The sequence below is a fragment of the Nomascus leucogenys genome, chromosome 11, assembly GCF_006542625.1.
Source record: "Nomascus leucogenys isolate Asia chromosome 11, Asia_NLE_v1, whole genome shotgun sequence".
Lineage (NCBI taxonomy): Eukaryota > Metazoa > Chordata > Mammalia > Primates > Hylobatidae > Nomascus > Nomascus leucogenys.
This window is the reverse complement of record NC_044391.1, coordinates 18667447-18692454: the sequence shown is the minus strand read 5'-3', so window position 1 is coordinate 18692454 and position 25008 is coordinate 18667447. Positions and strand designations below refer to the sequence as shown.

Sequence of the window (25008 nt, the reverse complement as noted above, 5' to 3'; positions counted from 1 at the left end):
AAAGATTACCTTTTGAAATTTTTCCTAAATTACCTCTTGAAATATTTACTAGATGTGCTTGAAAATTTCTATCCACAGCCTGAAGCCAAGATATATTTCCCTAAGTCCTTGAGTTCAAATGACACTTTCTTGCCCTTTAGTGGTGTGCTGGTAAATGTTTAACAAGTAGCTTTCCAAGATGGGGCAGGGTGGGACCTTATATCTACATATATATGTACATAAGGTTACTGTAAATTTCACTGACATAAAGGATGTTGTCTTAGTTCAGGCTGCTATAACAAAATGCCATAAACCAGGTGGCTTATACACAACAGAAATTTATTTCTCAAAGTCTGAAAGCTGCAGAATCCAAGATCAAGGCAGATTCAGTGTCTGGTGAAGACCTGCTTTCTGGTTCATAGATGGCATCTTTTAGCTGTGTCCTCATATGATGAAAGGACAAGGCTGCTCTCTGAGGCACTAGTCTATTCATGAGAACTCCACTAATTTACATTCCCTGATGATTAGTGATGTTGAGCATTTTAAACTATACCCGTTTGGCCATTTGTATGTCTTCTTTCGAGAAGTGTCTATTCATGTCTTTTGCCTACTTTTTAATGAGATTATTTGTTTTTTTCTTGTTGAGTGGTTTGAGTTCCTTGTATATTCTGGATATTAGTCCCATGTTGGATGAATAATTTTTGTAAATATTTTCTCCCATTCAACAAGTTGTCTCATTACTCTATTGATTGTTTCCTTTGCTGAAAGTTTGAGTATAACATGTCATGAAGAAGATTTTCTTGAATTGTATCTATTTGGGGATTTCTGAACTTTTTGTATCTGGATATCTAAATCTGTTGCTAGACTTGGGAAGTTTTCAGCTATTATTTCATTAAATAGGTTTTCTATTCCTTTGGTCCTCTCTTCACCTTCTGGAACACTGAAAACTTGAATATTTGATCACTTTATGGTGTCCCTTATGCTTTGTTCATTCTTTTCACTTTTTTCTTTATTTTTGTCTGACTGGATTATTTCAAAAGATCTGTTTTCAAGTTCTGAAGGTCTTTCTTCTGCTTGAGAGAATCTATTGTTGAAGCTCTTGAATGTACTTTTTACTTCATTCAATAAAATAAAATCCAGGATTTCTGTTTGGTTACTATGATATCTCTCTTTGGTAAACTTTTCACTCATATCCCTAATTATTTCTCTAATTTCATTATATTGTTTATTTGTGTCCTCTTATGTCTGACTGAATTTCTCTAGTATCATTATTTTGAATTATTTTTCAAGGATTTTTATAAATTTCTTTCTCATTGAAATCTGTTGCTGGATAATTAGTGTGTTCCTTTGTAGATGTCATATTTCTGGGAGAATATTTCCTTAACTGTTCACGCAATTCACAATGTAAGGGCTGTAGATACAACACACATTTTTTTTTTTTTTTTTTTTTTTGAGACGGAGTCTTGCTCTGCCGCCCGGGCTGGAGTGCAGTGGCGCAATCTTGGCTCACTGCAACCTCCGCCTCCCGGGTTCATGCCATTGTCCTGCCTCAGCCTCTCGAATAGCTGGGACTACAGGTGCCCGCCACCATGCCCCGCTAATTTTTTGTACTTTTTGTATTTTTAGTAGAGATGGGATTTCACCGTGTTAGCCAGGATGGTCTTGATCTCCTGACCTTGTGATCCGCCCGTCTCAGCCTCCCAAAGTGCTGGGATTACAGGTGTGAGCCACCGCACCTGGCCACAACACACTTTTAACTTTAAACCCTATTAACATATTCTCCAAAACGCTGCCTCCAAATCTAGAGTACACAATTTAAAAATAATAATAAATAATTAAATAAATAAAAATAAATGAGTCTTTTGTTTGTAGTGCAAACTGATTTCCAGGGTGTAAATATTCCCAACATGTTGGAATAAACTACTAACTTTTCACAAATTCAAACTACTAACATGGTATGACTGAGTCTGGAATTGAGAGTTAACATCCAACAACACAAAATTACATACTACCCATATAGAAAAATCATTAAAAATTGATGCATTTGGAGTATTTATTATCTTGATTTTCAGTAAGTTAAAAAATTTCTAATTATACTATTGGCAGTGTTTAAAAATAGGCTGGAAAAGGCCAGGCACGGTGGCTCACGCCTGTAATCCCAGCACTTTGGGAGGCTGAGGTGGGTGGATCATGAGGTCAGGAGTTCAAGACCAGCCTGGCCAAGATGGTGAAACCCTGTCTCTACTAAAAACACGAAAATTACCTGGGCATGGTGGGAGGTGCCTGTAATCCCAGCTACTCAGAAGGCTGAGACAGAGAATTGCCTGAACTGGCGAGGCAGAGGTCGCAGTGAACTGAGATTGCGCCACTGCACTCCAGCCTAGGACACAGGGCAAGACTCTTTCTCAAAAAAAAAAAAAAAAAAGGCTGGAAAAATGCCTGAAAATAGGCTCACTGGCCAGTATGAGCCAGCTCCCACATATGACTATTCCAACACAAAGCCCTACAGGTCTTCAGAATTCTCAGACAGAGATAATAATCCTGAAGGAATGTCAAATATTTACCTGTACGTGTGTTTAATACTGTTGTTACTGGTTCCTAGCTGCCTTAGATAGGTCATTCTTTCTAACAATGAAATAAACATATTTCATAGAGGGCTTCTATAGGGCCAATTGGAAACCTGCCTACACTGTTGAGTATGTTTATAGTTGGTTACTGATTTCCAGAGGTCAAGAGGGCAATGTGATTCATCTGCTATTACAGTTTCTACTTCTTGATTCTTCTATTTGGCCACCCTGCAAGAAGGCAGTCCTCTAAGGATCACTAGCTTCTACCTATAAGACTTCAACTCAAGATGCAGGCAAGTAAATGATATGTATATAATATTAGACTATTCCATGCAGCTCCAGTGTTCTAATTCCACTAATCAGGAATAAGAAAGTTCCTAATCTTTGTAGTTCTACTGACCCATGGGTTTTCAAGCTGAGAATCAATTAATCCAGGTTCCTTTCTCAGCTTTGCCACTGATTTCCCAGCTATGGAAAAGAGGCAAGTAACTACTGAAAAATAATTATATAAAGTAAGAGATATCTTATTTTAATTAAGAAGCTCCCAATTTACATGTAGCTGCCTTATAGATAAGCTTCATGAAATTTTGGCTTTCTGGAAATATCTACTGCACCTAGGCACCTAGGACTCAAGAATAGTCATTCTTCCTTCCCCAGAGCTGCAATACGAATAATTTGGAATTTTTCTTCCCAAATTCCCTCCTCTCCCATGCTTATTGAACAGATGGAGATTGTATTATCTTCCCCTCCTTTCTCCACAAGTCTGGCTTCTCTATGTATCTCTGGTTCTGTGTAAACTTTGCGACATCAGGATTGGCTGGATAGAGGGACTGAGATGGGAATGGGGATGGGCAATAACCAAGCCCTAGGTGCTCTTGGGTCCCTACCCTGCTCTACTCTGGCTCCAGGACTGCTTCTCTTTAGGAGAACACTGAAGGCTTTAAAGAATTTTTGAGGGCTTGCCTGAGAACCAGTCATAAAGTGACCTTTATGAAAAAATAGACCTAGGTTGCAAAAATTAGCTTTTAAATGAACACCCCCATAATATACTAATCCAATGTTCTTAGGAAGAGTCATCCTAAGAGAACACTGGTGCTGAACACAGGTGATTTTCTACCTGAGCATACAGGTCCAGTATTCAATATTCTGCTTTCTATGTGGTCCCAGACATGGTAATGGTCACAAGTAAAAGTTGTAGAGACTTAATAATCAGTACAAGCCTCAGACAAAAACTAATTACAGCCAGCTCTTGCATTCATTTCTTGACCTCCCTTTAGCTACCCCTTTAGCCATGCATATTTACATCTTGCTCATCAAAAAATAATTATCTGCACTAAAATTAACTCATCATTGATAGTAATAGCATTACCTAGATGTACATTATTTTAGATAATTGCTTTAAATTTAATATTCTGATTTCTGAAACACATTCCATTCAGGAAAATAAAAAACAATGTCTCCAAATTCTCGATCCAATAGAAATTGCATAATCTTAAAAGGAAGAGTCCTGAGAGAACAGTGTGAGGTTGAGAAAAGATCTGAAGTGACAAGATGAGCAATTAATACTGGAATTGCTATTAGTCTGGTAACCTTCGGCAAGTCAGAGACTCAGTTTCTTCATCTTGTAAAGTAGGAATAATCTAAGTGGAATGGCTGGGTAAAGTTTAAGTAGGCCATCAGAAAATACTTTGTAGTCTATAGAGCAGTATCTCATCCAGGCCCCTACTCAAAGTACAAACCCGCCCTTTAGCATCACTGACAGCCTCTTCTTGATCACTTCTAGTGATGGGGAACTCATCTTTGGAAGGTCATTTTTGACAGCCCAAATGATAAGAAAGTATATATATAAAGTGTGTGTGTGTTTGTAAAAATACACACATATATTTACATATGTACACCAATATACATACATACACATATATGTATATAGGCATATATATTTAGCCATAATAAATTCCTCCAACATCAGCTTCCTGGTTAATCTTGATCATCAGCTCTAGCTCAGAGCTTCATTAAGGGAAGGAACAGGTCAGTAAGAATCTATTCTGTAGGAACAGGAACATGGGAACATTTGTCACAGAGCTGATGACTGCCCTTGCTGTGTTTTGTTAATAACTGATATATATTGCTTATCATGCCTATTCCAGGCAAGTAGAATGAGTTTGCTTTCTCTGAGTCCCAGGGAGGAGGAAGCCAACACAGATGAAAGGGTCCCTGCTCTGTTCAAGAGGGTAGCACTAGCCACACAGCTATTCCATTTTAAATTAAACTAAATTAAAATTTTAGTTCCTCATTTCACAGGCTCAATAGCCATATGTGATTAGTTATTGTGTGGCATAGATATCAAACATTTCTATTGTAGCAGAAGTTGTTTGAAGAGCTGTGGTTGATGATTCATTACCATCTACAATATGCCAGGGACCAGTTAAACTCTACATGCAAGCACTAAAACATCAATAGTGGAAGTTTTCTATCCCTTGAAAAAATTACATAATAGCATGATTAACTGAGCTCTTACTCTGGACAGTTCAAGAAAAACGGTGGCTTTTATTCCCAAATGAACATCATAGGCTTCGCTCTCTTTCCCAACAATCTTAAGAAAGTGGAGATACTATTAATTGGTTACCTATGTTGTTATCAAATGCTCATTTCCACTTACATTTGGAGATCTGAGTTTCTCCCTAAGGCAGAGGTCTTTAAATCATGAGGTGCCATGCCCAGATCAGAACTAAACAAAAACTGAAACTTTGAATTGGCAAATGTCATTGCTCATTTCTTCCTAAAAAGTGAAGACCTATGGTTAATTCAGCTGCAGGGTATGGTGAAATAACTACAGTTATTTAGTTACACCATTTCTTTCACCACTTATCTGAGTGAAGAAGTCCAGGCTGGATACTATATGTAGATCTTTATATTAACTTTTCTCCAGGAATAAGAAAGTGTCCACACTGCCTTTTGTCTTGAAAACATAATTGGGGAAGGTGTACCACAAAAGAATGGGATTCTCTCTGAGAGCATGTTTAGCTACTGTCACAGCTTTAATTTGGAAGGGTGAAATATTTACATCTGGCTAGGTCTGCCCTTCAAGAGCTGGGGCCAGATATTTGCCATCTCTCAGCCTTGGTCTTTTCTTCTGTAAAACAGCAGGATTGGAGTATATGATCAGAAAGGTTTCTGTAATTCCAATGACTTCCCAAAATAACCATGACCCACATCCTATCTATAAACCTCACATAGTTCTCTCCCTAACCCATGCTGTTGTCACAACCCTCCTACAGTCTTTTTTTTAGGACTTAGTAAACCGTTCCGACAAATTACTGTATTCTACTCATAGGCTTTATCTTACAGTCAGCAAATCATTTGCTAAAGTGCTAAACTCCCAGAGTCATAAGTCCGCATTCTGGAGGGGCTTCCAGCAGCTGTTGGTAAACTACTGCCCAAAGGCCAAATCTGACCCACCTCCTATTTCTGTACACCCAAGAGCTCAGAATAATATTTACATTTTTAAATGGTTGGAAAAATAAAATTAAGCATAATATTTCATGTCATACAAAATTCAAATTTCAGTGTCTATAAATAAAGTTGCATTGGAACTCAGTGACATCCATTCATTTATCTATTGTCTATGGATACTTGTGGCCTACACAGCACAGTTGAGTGGTATTTGGCCATACCACTATGACTACATAGTCTACATACCACTATGTATGTAGACTCTCTCATACAGAGACTGTATGGCCCACAGGCCTAAAATATTTCCTACCTGGCCCTTTACCTGCCCCTGGGTGTAGAGCACAGAGTCTGGAGTCAGATGGCTTGGCAGCACAGCTCAGCTCTGTTCTGTTCCTTCCCCTTCCTCAACTGTATAATGGGAATGACAATAGTACCTATCCCATGCGTTTTTATTAAGATTAAGCAAATAAGTAAAATGCGACGAGGATCTGGCATATTTTTATTATTATATGTATGTCTGATGTTATTATAAGTTGCCACAATTTTTTCCCGCAAATTAAAGTATTAGCAGCTGACCAATTTGTTAGCAATAATTGTAAGAATTGAATTTGCAACACTCCATTAAAATTCAATTCTTTAGCAGTAAAGCAGTAGGAAGATGTCTAAGGACAACTGATATATCAATTCGTATAGCCGTTTATCCACGAAGCTAATTCTGCAGTACTTAAAAATATTTTATATGCTTTATACTTCTTTCAAACTTGAGTCTTGAGCTTGTACTCAACATTGAGTTCAGCCCTGACATCTATTCCTTGTAGTCGGTTACCTCTTTCTGAATAAACAGGCTTCCAAAGAGAGACCAGGGGACTCATTAGATGTCTCATCTACCTTGATTGCTACCTTGATGATTGAAAACAGTAACCTGCTTCCTGAATCAAACACAAAACAGGCAACATGCAGTGTCTTTGCTATGCCACTACAGGGACTATTAGAATTTTTCTCACAATTCGGACTTTTGTTTTCAAAAGGGCTTGTGAGGGAAGTTACACACAAGAGAAAAACAATGAACCGAATGAGGACAATAACCCATGAATTTAGAATGGCGGAAGCCCGTCCACCACAGCGAAAAAGCACAGTACCACATTGGCGGGTCCTCCAATATTTGTGAAATGTTGATGACCCTTTAAATGTTTCCGTGCAACCTCCACAACAAATACTGTGAATCTTGCTTATTAATGCGTTTCTCAATATGTTAAAATTCAGGAAATCATTAAGTCTAGTCCTTAACAGTGAAGGGCAAGCAATTTTCTGTCATTGAAATTACACAAAACAAAACAAAACAAAAAGCTCACGCTTGAATTGCTTTGGACTATTCAACTGGGAGATAGAAAAATGTATGAAGTAAAGAAGAATAACCTACATCGAAGTTCCTATCTCTTATCTTCCTGAATACTTACTAGCACACTATTAGTTTGTTCTAAACTTTTCTTATATAAAAAGTAGCTGAATAATTTTAGGGAAATGGATTGCTTTATCTGAATCATCCAGATAATTCAAACAATTCATTTTCCTAAGAACGATCTGGGTGAGGCTGTCCTGCCCGGAAAATGCCCTCTGTCCTACTCAGGACACGAGCCACGCTCAGCTTAAACAGGCAAGGAATTGTCCCCTAGGAAGGAAATACGCCGTTGTCGTTCAACGAACTTTGCAACCAACAACAGGCCAAACTCTCCCTTGCACACAGTTCGTCAAGTTAATTCTTATTTTCCAAGGGCGCTTTCGTATTTCCATCTTTCAACGACTCCTTTACCCATTGGCACCTAAGGCTTACCCTAACGCATCCAAACCCCTGCCTCGCGATGGTGCGCTCCGCTTATAGTAGCTCCGTCCTGTCCAATAAAGTTGTTTATAATAAGAAATGTGCCAGATAATAGCCAAGTCCGAAGGAAAAAAAAAAAAAGAATTCCTGGGGTGCTGTACTGGTGTTGGAATGTGCCATTAGTTTTGGAGGGAGGAAAGTCCCTGGTGTGAATTGCCTCGCAGGTCGTAGGCCACCACTGGACCTTCAATCGTGCACTGCATTAGCACCGTAATGGCAAAGATACGAAGAAGCGCGCAGGCAGGGGAGCCACGGCCGCGCGCACAGGCAAGAGCTGGAGACCGCTGCGGAGCGCGTCCCCCACGCCCGCGTGGTGCGCTCTGGGGCGGCCCCCTCGCAGCAGGGCGGGGCGGGGCAGGCGGCGGAGAGGCCTGGCGCACAGGGCGAGGGCGGCGGCGGCGCATTCTGCAGCATGGCGTACCCGGGGCATCCTGGCGCCGGCGGCGGGTACTACCCAGGCGGGGTAAGTGCTGACTGCGCGGAATCGCGGCCCAGGCAGCTCCGAGGCGCTAAGAGGCCACCTTGGAGATGCTGCGGCCAGCGGAGTGAGGCGCTGCAGGGCGGCTGCCCGGGCTCCTTCCGCCCTCAGCTTCTCCCTGCGCTCGCGGCCTCGCCCTAGGCCCCTGCGATTCGGCCTCTCCCCTCGTTTCCCCCGTCCCTTATCCTGGATGGCTCTGCGGGGCCAAGGTGAGGGTGGACTGGGACCCTAGAAGCCCACCCTGCGGCTTCTCGGATACGCGGCGTGAAATCGTGTTAATTGGGTGTTGGCTGACCCCCACCCCACCCCCGCCCTCTTGGTTGCCTCCCAAAGCAACAACAGTCATTTTATTCTAGAATGATATACCTTCCTCCCTTAAAAAAAAAAAAAAAAAGAGAAGGGGGACGGAAAAAAAGGGAAAACCTGCTGAAGTAAAAGACCTGTAGGAAGGCAGCCTCGCCGGGCGTCTGGGATGCGCGTTGTCTTGGGAACTGTTTCCGAGACAGGCAATGTTCCCTCGCCACCCACGAGACTACAGCCCGGCCAGACACCTTACTCTTCCCTAGGCTACACCCGTCTCAGAATGTTTCCAACTCCAGCCTTCCATCGTTCATAAAACGCTCTTAAAATACCATAAATGCTGTAACAACAAAAGGAGAATTCGAAGCCCTGCCATTCATTGGCTTACCTAGTTTGCACTCACCTCTGTAACCTTCAGGTTAATAGGGATTTTAAAAGTTGCTTTAAATATGTAGACATCACTTTCACAGCAACTCTTTATGGTCGAAGTCGCCAGTTTTTAAATTACGGGGTGTGAATGGACGAGAGGGGTGGAGTGTTGGCAGAGTGTGCCCAGTGGTGGGGAGGTGAGCCTCGTGAAGGGCGGGCAGGCGGGCAGTTGTCTGGCCTTGCACAAAAGCCCTCAGTGGTGAAAGAAGAAAACTTGATTCGGCAGAATGACGTGTATGTGTTTCCTGTTTCACAGTATGGAGGGGCTCCCGGAGGGCCTGCGTTTCCCGGACAAACTCAGGATCCGCTGTATGGTTACTTTGCTGCTGTAGCTGGACAGGTTAGCTTTTCCCTTTAATATTAAAGAGCCGTTATTGTTTGCATTTGTGGTAGCTTTTTATATAGTGACCCAGAAAAGCGAACTTCCTCTGGTACTGAGTCCCTTTGCTTCTGCAAAAGAAAAAAAAGTTCTTTGTTTCTTATTTTAGTTTTTTATTTCTGAATGTTCAGAATAAATTAGGACAAAGTGTTACTCGTATTTATGTGAGTTCAGTTCGAAACCAAACTTGTGGTTGAATTAAAGGGTCCAGGATGGTTTCAAGCGAAGAAATTCAAGATCTGGTAAATATAAACCCTTGTTTGTACAACTTAAAGACATATATTAGTAATTACATAGCTCGATTCTAATGGCACTTTCTTTGGGTTGAACTTGATTGCTAATCATTCACCTCCTTAGGAAATATGGTAAAAACCCACCAGCTTCTAAATAAGGAAGTTACTGTTCCCTTCTTAGTATCAGGAAGTTAATCTTGTGAACAATGTAGTTTCTCTTTGATGCAGATGCTGTTACTAGGTCAGCCCCTCCATGTCCTTATTAGGTGTTGTGGCCTGTTGACCCAGAGAAGCAGTTAAGGTCAGCTCCCCAAGACCTTTCACTTGTCTGCATTCTGAGTTGTATGACAGGTGCTATCTTACATTGACAGGTGCTATCTTACATTGAGAGAGGACATTTCCCTAGCTCATGAGGTCACTGTGTACAGTAAATATACTGTTGGTATAACCCAGACATGTCCAGAGGGGATGTTTGTTCTTAGGAATTCAACCTAGTCTTGTTTTGACCAAAAGCTAGAAATAGCAGAATCTTAATGTGAAAACTGTAGAATATTATAGGATAAAAAACCTAAGACCACTTTTTAAGGTAGTACTGTAAGAAATACAGCTTAAGAAATTGAATGGAAAATATAGTCTAAAACTGGAAGACCTTCCCCTTAAGTATCTACTAATCTGTTAATGATCCGTATCTTTGAAACCACAAGACATGGCAAACCTCAAGACTAGCATTCTTAGATTGCCAGTACCTCCAGCATGTAAGTGACCCCACCTGCTTAGCTTTCAGCAGCCCTGGCCTGTATTCAGCATACCCATTGTCTTTCAAATTGCTGATCTTGCTCCTCATTTATAACTTATAATACCCAGTGACTTGAGGATTCAGGTATTTTATTTTAAAGTCCCTAAAAACCACATATATCTAGTTCTTTCCCAGTTCAGCCAGTGAATGGGCACTGGGAACCTAATGTGAATCTTCCAGATGTATTTGTGCTCTGAAGAAAATGATTCATTATATCATAAGAAAAAGTGACCAAGGAGGCCTTTTCCTGTTTGAACCAAGCCTTCTATTTACTGATGTCTGGTGTGTACCTTGCTCTCTCCACCCCCCTCAAAAAAAAATTATTTAAAAATGTTTAGCTGTAGCAGTTTCCTAGCTCAGATTGAGAGAAGAGTAGTTGCCAAGACAGACTCTTTCTTTCATCATTAAATTACTTTTGGAAGTGGGTTAAGGAAAAGAATGCCCACTTTTGGAAGGCATTCCTTTTAATAAAAAGTCATGCATGATGGCATGATGATACTGATTTTCTTTGTTGTTATTGCTTCATTGAATGCTGAAGGTAAACAAATAACTCGAAAGTACAAATCACTATTATGATTCCTCTAATTTTTTTTCAAAAGGATGGGCAGATAGATGCTGATGAATTGCAGAGATGTCTGACACAGTCTGGCATTGCTGGAGGATACAAACGTAAGTTGACAGTCCCAAAGTTTGTCCAAATGTACTTTGGTGTTTCCTATCTTAGCTGTTACTTGTGATTACAGCCTTCAAGAAAACTGAGCTTGTCTGATCTAGCAAAGTTTAGAATTCCAAAAGCTAAAATACAGTACTATTTCAAAATGTTGATTTGAAAACAGTTTTTAAATCACTCCAGGCTGGGCACAGTGGCTCAACACCTGTAATCCCAGTACTTCAGAGGCCCAGGCGGGAGGATTGCTTGAAGCCAAGAGATTTTGGCTGCAGTAATCTATGATTGTACCACTGCACTCCAGCCTGAGCAACAGAGCAAGACCTCATCTCTAAAATAATAATAATAATAAATTATTCCATCCTACCTGCCAATCTAGTGGATTTCTCAGATTTGGATTTTGTGTACCTAGAACCAGTGAGACAGTTTGGGTGGCCTCCTTCACAGAGGACAAGGTAGGGTGCTGAAATGGAATCTGCCAGGTTAGGTGTCATTAACTGACATTAGGAACTGACATTTACTGTTACTTGCCAAGAGCCTACTCTGCCCTGACCTGGTGGCACTTAAGGCATTGAGTGGCTGCTCCTGCTCCCCTGGTCCCTGAGTGGCCTATCCTGCACTCCTGGTCTCTTGAGCTTTGGGCATGCTCTTGCTAACATAAGTGGTTGCCATGACATCCCTCAGGTCTTTCCTCTTCTACTTCATAGAATGTATTCAGGCTAAGTGGGAAGTGCCCTTTCTACTTACTGGACCTGCTGCTCCATAATTCAGCCCTCGCCCTACCCCTGCCTTTTGAGCACTCTGCCATGAGCTGAGAGTAGTGAAATATTGCAAAGATGCCCCATCCCTGGCAGGGCACAGTGGCTCACACCTGTAATCTCAGCACTTTAGGAGGCTGAGGTGGGAGGATTGCTTGAGCCCAGGAGTTCAAGACTAGCCTGGGCAACATAGTGAGACCTTGTCTCTGCAAAAAATTTAAAAATTAGCCAGGCATCGTGGCATGTACCTGTGGTCCCAGCTACTCAGGAGGCTGAGGTGGTAGGATTATACGAGCCCAGGAGGCGGAGGTTGGAGTGAGCCAAGATTGTGCCACTGCACTCCAGCCTGGGTGACAGCCTGTCTCAAAAAATCCAAAAAATTGCTGCATCCCAAATGGGGGCTTCTCGTCATCCAACACACATGAAGTGGTTCGTCTTGAAATTAGATCTTGAACATGATAGATTTCCAGGGTAGAGAATAATGTCTTAGTTCAAATACATTACCTGCCAACTTCTTTGCCAGTTGTTAATTGAGACAAAACATGGAATTGAAGACCCAATTTCATGGTTAGCTGTGGATTAAAATGTTCAAACTAGAATTCACACTTGTGAATTTATAGTGGCCTTTTTTTTAAACTATTTGACATGGCATGTATTAGATGGCTGTCTTTGAACCCTTTGCATTTGTTTTCATCATCCTTTGTTTTGTGTGACTTTAGTATCGTATTACTCTTTCCTAATTGGAGGAATTAATACAAACAAAGAACCTTTCAAGTTCCTGTTATTTAATGTAGTCCTAAACAAAATAAGCACGTTTTGGCTTAGGGGATGTTTTTCTTTACTGTGTAGGCAGTACATTTAAATTGTTAATTGTTATGCAATTGAGCTGGTAAACAAGGTAGGCCTGCTTATTAGCAGGGTTTACCAAAGTGCGGTGAGATCACAGCATGTCCTGTTATTCTACATCCTTTCAGTAGATGAGGTGTGGCAGATTTTAGAATCTGACTAACAAAATGGGTTATATATTCTTAGAGAGCAGTCCTTTTAAAATTTCATTGAGAAAGCCACATTTAGTGATGGCCTTAGATCAACGCATTAAAGAGAAAGCATTTCCTGAGTCATGGGGACTATGTGATTGAATCCTTTGCCTACTCTCTGGTGGCTATACTGAACCACAGAACCATCCTCCATATGAGGTGTCAGGGTTTTGTAATACAGATATTATATGGCCATTAGTCTTTTAAACCCAGCTTCCGAACCAAAAAGCACAGATCCAAATTGGATGGGCAGGTGGGATACTCCAGTTCAGAGCCTATGGGCCCTTCTTAACCAGTTTAAAAGGAAGCAGTCATACCTAGAGGTGGAGTTGGTGAGAGAAGTTGTGTTCCAGTCAGTAAGATTGTAATTCAGCTTCTCTTTTTTCCTGAATTTAGTTGTTCGTCTGTGGTAAGGTTGAGAGAAACAGCTGGAGGTAGGGCTTTCCTTCTAGGTCCATTATATTGTATGTTTCTGTGAGAAGAAAAGATGTTTGAGGCATTCTAGTAGAATGAACAGAAGAGAAGAAAAAGAGTAAAGGTAAATTACAGCAGAGATTCTTTGGAAATTATTAAAATTAACATTATTTAATTTAAATTAATTTATTTCAAAATGTTGAATAATTTTAATTATAATTTAGTTATAATTATATGTAGTTACGTTTATGTAACTATAATACTTATAATTTTAATTTTAAATATTTAATTAAAATAGAATTAACACTAATAAAAGTTATACTCTTAACAAAATTGAGAAAGAGTTTTCCTTACCAAAACGTATTGGACGTCAGCGTTCTAGTTCATTGGAACTGTCTAGAATGGTGTATTTTTTGTTCATTCACTTTTGTTCACTGCCATCTCACTGCCCTTTCAGATCCTTCTCACAAAAGAGGACCAGATTCCTGATCTTCCTGATCTGTCCCTCTCCTCCTCAGTCTTTACTAACAGCTTAGAAGGAATTCAATGTCCTCTGTAATGCACCCTCCCCTGACCAAACATATTTTCTCCCACTCCTTTTGTACTCTTTGAAAGTCATATTGAGCCATTCACTTACGCTTTGCCTGTCCTGGGCCTTCCACTTCTCTGTTTGCTTATGCTGGTCCTTAGCTGTCACCAAATGCCCCCATCATTCTTGTCATTCAAGGCTTGGCTTAAATTCTGTGTCTTCAATGAAGTCTTTCTTGATTCTCTTACTGGAAAAGAGCCTCTCACTTCTCAATCCCTTCTGGTACTTTCTGGCCCTTCCATTATAATTCAGCACTCCACCATGATTAGGGTTGTATGTGTATGTGACTTATCTTTTCTTAGACTGTCAGCTAGGACAGTATGCAGTTTCACAATTTTATCTCCCAAGTTCCTGTTACCCTGAGCCCTGAACATAATAAGTACTTAACAGTGGCTGTTGAGTTAATGAATATGGAAAATTTTCTAAGTCAGAAAAATTATAGCCCTGTAGCGTCATTGGCATTTTGATTTAAGATTATACATTAATTTTTGAGCATTAGTAAAGATCAGAAAATTTTATTCAAAAGCATTCCTTCTTAGATGATCTAAGAGGGTTGTACATATAAAGTGCAGGGCTCTGCAGCTTCTTGCATGGGGGTGAGAATTTGGTGCCATCCAACCATACCAGTGCATTTTTAGTGAATACTTCCTATGAGCTAGGTGCTGGCTCTGTAGCCACAATCACTGCCTGGGTGTTGGGAAAAGCACTGGGATAAGTAAGGAGAGAGGCTGTGGAATCACATAGGATGGGCACATAACCCAGACAGGAGTCAGGAAAGTTTTCCTTGCAGAATTGATACCTATGCTGAGCAGAAGTGAAAGTCCAGCAAAAATGAGGCCGACCATGAAGTGAGTGGGATGGGGAAGTTGTGTCCTAGGCTGTTAGAACAGCATGTGCAGAAGACCCAGAAATTGCATGGTTCAGTCAAGAAACTGAAAAATTCTCCATGAAGATAGTGTATGGGGTTGAACAAGCGTAAGAGATGAGCCTGACTGGCAAAATAAGTGTGTTACCTTATATGCCAGTTAAGGTGCTTGGACTTTATCCTGAGAACAGTAGATCACTGATACTGGGTTTTACATAGGAGAGCACATACCACCCCTGACTGTAGGGTAAAGACTAACAAATTGGGGGACATGGAAGTAAAACAAGAGTCAGAGATGCCCATTAGGGAGCTGTTGGAGTCATACAGGTGAGAGAAATGCTAACTAAAGAGCCAGTGGGGCTGGAAATGGACTCTGCAGCTGTTTAGAAGGTGATTGATTATTGGTGGAAAGGGAATTGAGGAGGCTCCCAGGTTTCTGGCTTGGGTGACTGCTGAGTGGATGGGGGTGCCATTCATTAACAGAGACAGAGAAGCTGTCTGCCTCATTGCCCCTTTAATACCTTCATATGAGCCCAACACAGTTGGCTCTGCCCCGTGGTTTTCAAGCCGTCCAGAGCAGTAGTTCTTAAACTTGAGCAGCATTGGCATCACCTGGAAAGCTGACAAAAACCAGATTGCTGGGTCCTGCCCTGGAGTTTCTCATTCAGAGGTCTGGAGTGAGCCCTGAGAATTTCACCTCTAACAGGTTTCCATGCTGGTTCAGGTTGAGCCAGCTTCATTAACATGAATATGTATCACCTGCACATTTGCTAAAATTCAGTTTCTGATTTTATTGGTGTAGGTTAAGGGCTGAGACTCTGCAGTTCTTCAAGCTCCTGGGTGATGCTAATATGGCTGGTCCAGGAATCATACTTTGAGTAGAATGGTGGTCTCAGCCTTGGCTGCTCACTAGAATCATCTGAAAACCTTTTTAAAAATACGAATACCTGGGTCCCACACTCAGAGTTCCTGATTTAATTGTTCTATGGTGCAGCCCAGGTATCGGAATCTTTTAAAGCTTTGATTCTGATAAGCACCAGCATGGAGAACTACAGCTCCAGATTAGAGCGACTTCATACCTCCATACAACTTAAAAGTCAGAATGAAGAATCTACCAGCTCTTTCCCAAAAGTGTAAAAAGTGCTTCCTCCTCTTCTCACCTCAGAGAATATTATCTGTGGATCAAATGGAGATTGAAGGACCAAAATAGACACAGTCACTAGTCTTTTATTTCCAGTAAAGCATATGCCAAACACAGGAATCTATTAAATGTGTAAAACCTATAATTTGCACTGTTGGGAGACATTACAGTAATTAGCACAGTTGTGTTTTAATTTCAGTTTGGTCAGAGAAAAAAATATGAAGCTAGAAAGAGCTGTAAAAAATGTTCTGTGTTAACAAACTTGCATAATTTATACCAGCTTTTGCCACATGACCCTTGTCACTTCTGCCATTTAGCCTTATAGCTTCTTTGTACCTATACAATTTCTTCAGTCATTGATTCCCATTAATACAATGTAAGAGGTTATTTGTTTTTAATTTCCTAATGCTTAGATTACCAGTAACCACACCCATTTTGTGTGCTCTGGTTTGGTTACATAAGTGAAGTACCAGAATGCCCTCATAACACTCCTAAACTGTAGGTAAATTAAAAAGGCTTCTGAATAGTGGCCACCACTGAATTGGTCATGGGGTCTTATCTAGAGTACTCTTATTTAACACATAATTCTAACAACCATATTTATCTGGTTTCATATATAAGCTAAGAGGTCATAGACTATTTGAGGTAGGAGGTTACTGCTCAGTACCTGACATTGAAGGGAAAATAGAAAAACAAGTAATCAGACACAAAATTAGCAAAACCAGCAATTTATAGTCATTTATGAGTAGGAACAAAGCAACCCTGACTTCCCACCCACTGTGTTGGATACAATACATTATGGTTCGTTATGGTGACTTGAACTTGCTATATTACAGTTTCAAAGCAAGAAAGCATGAACAGTACTATGTAATACTTTTTTCTTTTTTTTGAGATGGAGTCTTGCCCTGTCATCCAGGCTGGAGTGCAGTGGCATGATCTCAGCTCACTGTAACCTCCTCCTCCCAGGTGCAAGCAATTCTCCTGCCTTAACCTCCTGAGTAGCTGAGATTACAGGTGTGTGCCACCACGCCTGGCTAATTTTTGTATTTTTAGTAGAGATGCGTTTTTGCCATGTTGGCCAGGCTGGTCTCAAACTCCTGACCTCACGTGATCCACCTGTCTTGGCGCCCCCCAAAGTGCTGGGATTATAGGCGTGAGCCACCATACCCGGCCTATGTAATACTTTTTAAAAGGAATTCTATCAAATTTATTTAAATCAAATTTGGGTTCCTAGCGAAAAATCCTCTTTATGGAGAAAAGGCTACTTTGAAGGTCCATATGATTAGTCACACGTAAATTGAGTAGCATGTAAAAATAAAAGTGTAAATAATCATATTTCTAATTAATTTGAATGTATCCAGTATAATGTGAATTTTTGGATTTGTGTTAATATGTATCTACTTTTCTTGATTCAACAGCTTTTAACCTGGAGACTTGCCGGCTTATGGTTTCAATGCTGGATGTATCCTTTACCTTGATGGTTGTCTAGAATAATTTTTTCTAAAATTCTAAAGGAATTCATCTTAGAATTAATATCTAATAAACACAAAGTAATAAATGATCACTAAAAAGCTTTCTGAAATAATTAGCTTCAATTATAGGGTGGAATTTGGTGTGAATAAAGGAAGAAAAGAAATTTAGTAAACAGAATGTTGTTCAGGAATTCAAGGAAATATCAAAGTATTATAGAACAAGTATAGAGTCCAGAGTGTCAGGACAGCTTTTTTTTCTTTAAATTGATTCCTGTGCAAGTGATGGGATTTTTCACATCCCAATTGTTGGACTGAGTTTAGGTAGTGCTGACTATCCAGTGCGTTCCATCCCACCTCATTTGTCTGGGGGGACTAAACAAGGGAATATTAGTACCAGAGATGATGTTAGGACAGAAGGGCAAACAGCATAGCCTGAAGCACCCAGAAAGTACAGCCTAGTTCCAGTAACAAGACTGCTTTTTATAAGTGGTTCACAATGGCAATGCTATTTCCTTATAATCAAGTCATGTAAGTTATCTTTTCCCCACAGTAAAAATAGGCACTTGAGCTTTTTCTCCATAGCCCCTTTTTATTCTATTTTTAAATCATTAATCTTACATCATACCAAGAATAATCTACAATAACTTTTTTAGCCATTGAATATTGAATTCCCCTTATCCTTGATCTTTCATTTAATCCTTAGAAAATATTGCAAAATACAGCTCTAATCCTTGATTACAGTTCAGAGAGATATGTCTGGCACAATGGGTTTCAATGAATTTAAAGAACTCTGGGCTGTACTGAATGGCTGGAGACAACACTTTATCAGTTTTGACACTGACAGGAGTGGAACAGTAGATCCACAAGAATTGCAGAAGGCCCTGACAACAATGGGTGGGTATGGCTTACTAGAACTCTCCATTCATTGGTAGAAGTTAGTTGTTTTTTATTTTTAAAACTAGGCCGGGCGCAGTGGCTCACGCCTGTAATCCCAGCACTTTGGGAGGCTAAGGAAGGTGGATTGCCTGAGCTCAGGAGTTCAAGACCAGCCTGGGCAACATGGTAAAACCCCGTCTCTACTAAAATACAAAAACATTAGCCAGGCATGGCAGCATGCACCTTCAATCCCAGCTACTCGGGAGGCTGAGACAGGAGAATCACTTGAACACAGGAGGCAGAGGTTGCAGTGAGCCAAGATCGCACCACTGCACTCCAGCCTGGGCAACAGAGTGAGACTCCCTCTCGTAAATAAATAAATAAATAATAAGTAAATAATTGCTACCTGAAGGCAGTTTCTGTTTTCTTAGAAATTATGTGTTCATAATTAATATGAGTTTGCAGTCTTAAAAAATAAAATAGTGCTTGTTTATTTTATTTTTTAATGAGCTTTTGCAATCCTTTAACCTTTTTACTGGATGACTTTTAGGATTTAGGTTGAGTCCCCAGGCTGTGAATTCAATTGCAAAACGATACAGCACCAATGGAAAGATCACCTTCGATGACTACATCGCCTGCTGCGTCAAACTGAGGGCTCTTACAGGTGAGTTCTATAAGGTCATGTCATCACCATAAGCCAAGACACAGTTTTTATTACATTGCATCTCTCAGTGCTTCTCAACTTTTATTCTTCCCAAATTTTTCTCTTGCTTTAGTAGTTTTTTCAGATTACTATTAAGCATATCTGGCAAAATAATTTTTTTTTCCAGAATTTATTTTAGATTAGTAAGTAATCTGCCATTAAAATAAACAATTAAATTTTACTAAAATGTTCTAAAGCATAATCAGCTAACTTGTGCATTTTTGACCAGATTATAATGAATTTTTCCCTAGAATGTGAAATATTTGGAAAGAGTGAAATTAAAATAAAATCCATTTCTATACGGCAGAGCCGAAATGGTAGAGAAACTGATCACAGCCCATTTGTTATATCGGGGACTCTATCTGTTTCTTAAGCAGTATCTTTTTTTATTGAGAAGCTAGAAATTCTGTGCTTGTATCACAATTAAGTAATGGCCATGGAAGTTGCACAGCTTTTACTGACTTTGGGTAAGGTGTTTTCCGCCATGGAAGTTGCACAGCTTTTACTGACTTTGGATAAGGTATTTTCTCCAGATCTAAAAAAAAAAAACACAGTTGGGCAGCTTCTGCCTGTTACTTTGTTGCATATTAAATCTTTTACTATTATATAGTTGGCTTCTTTGCTTTGGTCTTTTATGTTAATTGGTTGCACAATTTAAATGTTACTGCAATGTGAATTCCATGCCAAAGTAACTAACTTTTATGATTTTAGAAAAACCGTTTAAAGAAAAGCCATAAATTTTACTGTGTTGTTTTACAGACAGCTTTCGAAGACGGGATACTGCTCAGCAAGGTGTTGTGAATTTCCCATATGATGATGTAAGTCTTAGAAATTAAGAGATATAGTAGATGAAAAAGATGTACACCAGATGGGTATCCCTTTGAAATTAGCTGTTAAGAATATCTTAAGGATGCCAGAGACATAAGGGATTCAAAAGTTAGAAAGTTATCATCCAGAATTTCATGTATTAATCTTTACTATAGTTAGACCATAGTTTGATTTGCATTCAAAGACGTGGGTTCAAGACCCAGCCTTGTATTTATTAGCTGGGTCACTTAAGCAGGTTTCTTAATTGCTGTGACACTGTATGAATAAAGAAGATATAGTAGTAATGCCTTTTTCACTGAGCTGTTGTAAGATTTCTATTAGAAATGCCCTTGAAAAACACTATGCAGATATACTATCTGCGTTTGTCTTCTATAAACAAATCATGTCAGTCATTGAGAATAGATAACAGCTCAATAGCTTTACATACCTAATGTTCTTCATTGAGGGCATAAGGCAGGCACCAACTTAAATCACAATTTTTTTTTTTTTGAGACAGAGTCTCGCTCTGTTGCCCAGGTTGGAGTGCAGTGGTGCAATCTCAGCTCACTGCAACCTCCGCCTCCGGGTTCTAGTGATTCTCCTGCCTCAGCCTCCTGAGTAGCTGGGACTACAGGCGTGTGTCACCACACCTGTATTTTTAGTAGAGACGGGGTTTCACTGTGTTAGCCAGGATGTCTCGATCTCCTGACCTTGTGATCTGTCCGCTTAGGCCTCCCAAAGTGCTGGGATTACAGGTGTGAGCCACTGCTCCCAGCCAAATCACAATCTAAAACAAGTTATTTACTAAACAGCCACACTAAACAAGGGTAGGGTAAGGCCACGTAACCAGTGTGAACATAACCAAGTGCCATCTTTGATGGCATTAGCTGGATGTATATAACAAAGCTAGGGAGATTGGTTACTTGTTTCTTCAGTTTTTGCTCAGCCATTGATTTAAAAAAAAAAAAAATTTGTAGAATTGAAATGACTGTAATCACTGAATATTCCATTCTCCATTACAAAATATAAAATGCATGTATTTTTGGTTTAGCAGCTGCTGCAGTTATAAGTACACGTATGTGTGTGTGAATATGCTTATTTTACCTGCTTAAGGGTGTGTTCTCTTTAACATGCGTTAACTTCTTAGTTGACAGTTCCCTTGCCGTTTCTAAAGATCAGGAGGCTGCCTGGGGAATGGAAAGAAAGACCATGGGCTTTGACTTCAGATGGGGCTACTTAAAAGATTTCTAAACATCCTGATCCTTATTTTCCTTTTCTCTAAAATAGGGATAATCACCTTGACCTTGCAATAGAGCTGCAAGGGTTAGCAGTGTACAATACCTTAGTAGTGTAGGGAACACTGATAGAGCAGAATCTGTTGCTTTATGTTTAGTGAGGAAGCCAGCATTTCACAGCAAATACTGGTATTTCTAATCTCAGGTATCTGAAGGGTTAGCTGTTCTGTTTCTGTGCATACATATACTTGCATGCTACAGTTTATTTTAATAAAGCAGATTTTAAGGGAATAAACTGTTTAAGGTGTTCCATTAGAGTAATGGGGTAATACTGTGCAGTTTAGAAATCCCCACGTGATACAACAGCATAAACTCCAGTTATTTGTGTTTGTGGTAAGTGCCTTTGACCACGGCCATTTCTAGTCTTAGATATTATTTGGAAAAATAATTATTCAAATAATTATTTAAATTATTTATCCATTGAAGTTATATCTGCTTTAAGAAGTTTTGATGTGAGAAACCCTATGGATTTTATATTAGACTGCTTCCCTAAAAAAAGGAAACTTTTCCATCTATCATTTACTCATATCTTAGAAAGTTGTAGGGGTTGTTTTACCCACGTTCAAATTAGAAAACTCAATGTAAGCTGCCAGAAATAGGCCGTGCTGTATTAAGTGCTTTGAGGTCTGTCATATAACACTGATTTTTCTTTCAGTTTATTCAGTGTGTCATGAGTGTTTAAATCAAGAGGAAGCTGCATGAATGTAATCGACATTCCAACTGGAGCTCTCCTTTGCTTGTCCTCTTTGCCTTCGGTAATATGTGTAAACTTAACATCGTGACTTTCTCTCAACAGCTGTTGTAAAGTTTATTACTTTATGTACAACTGAAGTTTTATTTTAGTTTTGATAATAAATTCTTTGGAACTTTAATAAGATCTAGTCTGTTACACCATTTAGAACTTTCCTGAGCCATTATCAGTCATGCCTTATTTTCTTGCTAAAACTCTATGTAAATTTAAGTATGCAAAATGTTTAAGTCACATTATTTATTTTTCATTGTGAGACACTAAAAACTGTTACTCAGACTACAGGTGTTATCTTTCTCTCCTAGAAAGAATACTCCACACATAAAAACTTAGGTAAATGACATAGACCCACTTGGGTGCAATAAAACAACAAAAAAGGTAATCCAGTAATCCATGTCAGGATTCACCTTAGTAGAAGTTTAGCACAGGCCCTTCAAAACCTATTGAATAATTTGATTGGCAAATACTATCTGTCACCAAGTCCCTTTTTGTCATCTATTTAAACCTTTGTTAACTCTCCTCAAAAATCTTGTACATTATAGGCTTAACTATATAAAAAGAAAATTGATAGAAAAAGACTAAGGGAATATGTGAAAATATTAACAATGCTTATTTTTGATTAATAGAATTCTAGATGACTTTAATTTTCTTTATATATTTCAGTATTTTTCAGATTTTCTACATGCTTTCCGTTTAAAATCAGATTTTAGTTTTTAAAATACTGATACGTCCATTTTGATATACCATGTATTCACACTTTAAAAATTATACATAGCAGGGTATTGGAAAGTATGTACCAAAACATTGATCTGGCTACCACTGGGAGTCAGGATCATGAGTTCATCTTCTCCCTTCTTACTGCTTTTCCAAACATTCTCCAGTAAGCAGGTACTACATTTATAATGGAAGGAATTTTTTTTAAAAAATTTTAAGCTGTACACTTTCAAGTAAGATCTGAATTCTAATGCTGGCCTGTGCCTCTTACTATGTGGTTTGGTCATTATAGATAATGCCAAGTTTCAGTTTCCCCATCTTTGAAAAGGAGATAATATGTTATCTCTTGGGAGTAGTTCTGAATATGAAAAGTATGTTGATACAAGAAGCACTAACAATGTTTCTTAAATTTAAAACTGGCCTGGTTTGCCTTTTTTATCAAGAGAGCTTAACAGATAAAAAATGAGATTAGTCTATTTTCTAATTGCCAGCAGAGTATCTGTCTTATTTTAGGATGCAGTGTGAGACTTACCATTCAACTGAACAATTAGTTGTCAACTAATGAAAATAAAACATTTTCTCTAAGCATCTTCAGCCTCATTTCACTATTAATTTTTTAAAATATTGTTAAAATATATATTATTCAAACCTAACATATAACTATGGCAAGTTAGTTAGCCCAGGTTACATATCAGAATGTGAAGCAGCCTGCTATATATTACACGGTGACTATAGATTGCATCTCCATATGTTGTCTGTGAGGCCACAAAGCTGTGCTTGAGCCTGGGCTGTCTAGAAAAGGGCCAAAATGGGGCTCAGAGGATTAGGAGGCAGGGAGCTCACCTTCAGTGTCCTAGTACCTGCTGTTTGGTTTCAACTCACCAGGGTCCTCTGAGGAAATCATAGTTTAAGGAAATGGTAATTTCCTGGTTGAGGATAAGCAGTAGAGAAGAAGGCCCTTGCTGAAGGTTATGGGCCATATTTGAACAAGTCCCAAGGTGTGCTGCATCAATTGTGGTTCTGAATTGGCTTTGGGGTGAATACAAAACCATCCCTCTGACATTATATTAGTTTGTTCTCACACTACTATAAAGACACTACCCAAGACTGGGTAATTTATGAAGGAAAGAGGTTTGACTCACAGTTCCACATGGCTAGGGAGGCCTCAGGAAACTTATAATTATGGCGGGAGGCGAAGCAGGCACCTTCTTCACAAGGCAGCAGGAGAGAAAAATGCAAGCAGGTAAGTGCCAGATGCTTATAAAGCCATCAGATCTCATGAGAACTCACTATCACAAGAACTTCATGGGGGAAACCGCCCCCACGATCCAATCACTTCCCTCCCTCGATGTAAGGCTTACAGGTCCCTCCCTGGACACATGGGGATTACAATTCGAGATGAGATATGGGTGGGGACACAGAGCCAAACCATATCAGACGTCATTCAGTTAATTCCGTTTTAATTATTGATACCTCAAAATGAATCTCTTTATCTCCTCCCCTTCTGCTTTCATTCTTTCCAAAAGCACGGAGCATAGTTTTCAGTATGTCCCTGCAGTTAGAAATTTTCCTTCCCCTTGACAAATTTGATGTATTCATCTCCTTTAATTACAGCCAGTCTTCATTACAAGTGAAATCTCCTGTTGCCTTATTTCTATTTTATGTTGGGTTGTGTTTAATTCATTGTATACTTCTAGTATAGCCTCACCCACTACTTTAAAATTATTTCCTGGTCTGTTTACTTTTTCTTAAAGAATCTAGTTGGAGCATGGTAAAGCTGTGAGCTCAAGCTTGAACACTTCAACTATTTGGAGAATTAAGCTCCTCAAATCACCCTCATTTAGGATTTAATTTTATTTTGGAGATGTGTGCTTTACTCTTCTGTTTCAAGAGATCCATGATTATGAAGTACTTTTAACACATTTTGTGCACTTCCATAGGAATGTGGCTGCTAGAGACCTGGGGATAGTTGGTGTAGATTTGCACCACAGCAGTCATATTAAATTAAAGCTCTTGCTTCTACTGAGTCAAATTGGAGTTTAGACTCCCCTTCAGCATGATGTTCCAGGTGGTACCATCAAGTCCATGAGCTGGCTGCCATCTGTGAACTAGACTGCTTTGGCTCAGCCGAGTTACTGTTTCAGTGTTCATCTAAATGACTTATTATATGACTAAAATATTATAAATGCAAGAAATGGAGCTATATGTAATCACCATAAACTTTTAAAATCTCATAATAAATGTACAAACCCTTCATCAGTGACTTCCTTCTCTTTTTCTCACATTAAAACAGTACCTTGACTACTTATAACTTACTTATTTCCTATGCAGCCTATGAGCGGATGGCAAGGACCCCGCAAATGCCAGAATAATGATGGGTAGGTAAAATGCCTGCCTGGAAGATGAAAAGGCCAGGGTGGAACAGTTTT

At 39.5% G+C, this 25008-nt stretch overlaps 1 protein-coding gene across 2 annotated transcripts; it reads left to right on the top strand.

The window, feature by feature from the left end:
• Positions 1-2771: 2771 nt before the first annotated feature.
• SRI (sorcin) lies at positions 2772-23164 on the top strand. Of its 2 annotated transcripts, none has more exons than XM_003252357.4 (8): positions 2772-2839; positions 9342-9425; positions 11093-11162; positions 17383-17426; positions 18183-18330; positions 18863-18976; positions 19775-19833; positions 21773-23164. In XM_003252357.4, the coding sequence occupies exons 1-8, from the start codon at positions 2834-2836 to the stop codon at positions 21797-21799; spliced, it is 552 nt and encodes a 183-aa protein (XP_003252405.2). In that variant the 5' UTR covers positions 2772-2833; the 3' UTR covers positions 21800-23164. The 2 variants fall into 2 exon arrangements, with proteins under 2 accessions (XP_003252405.2, XP_003252404.2); XM_003252356.4 differs by lacking the exon at positions 2772-2839 and adding an exon at positions 8219-8341.
• The last annotated feature ends 1844 nt before the right edge of the window (positions 23165-25008 follow it).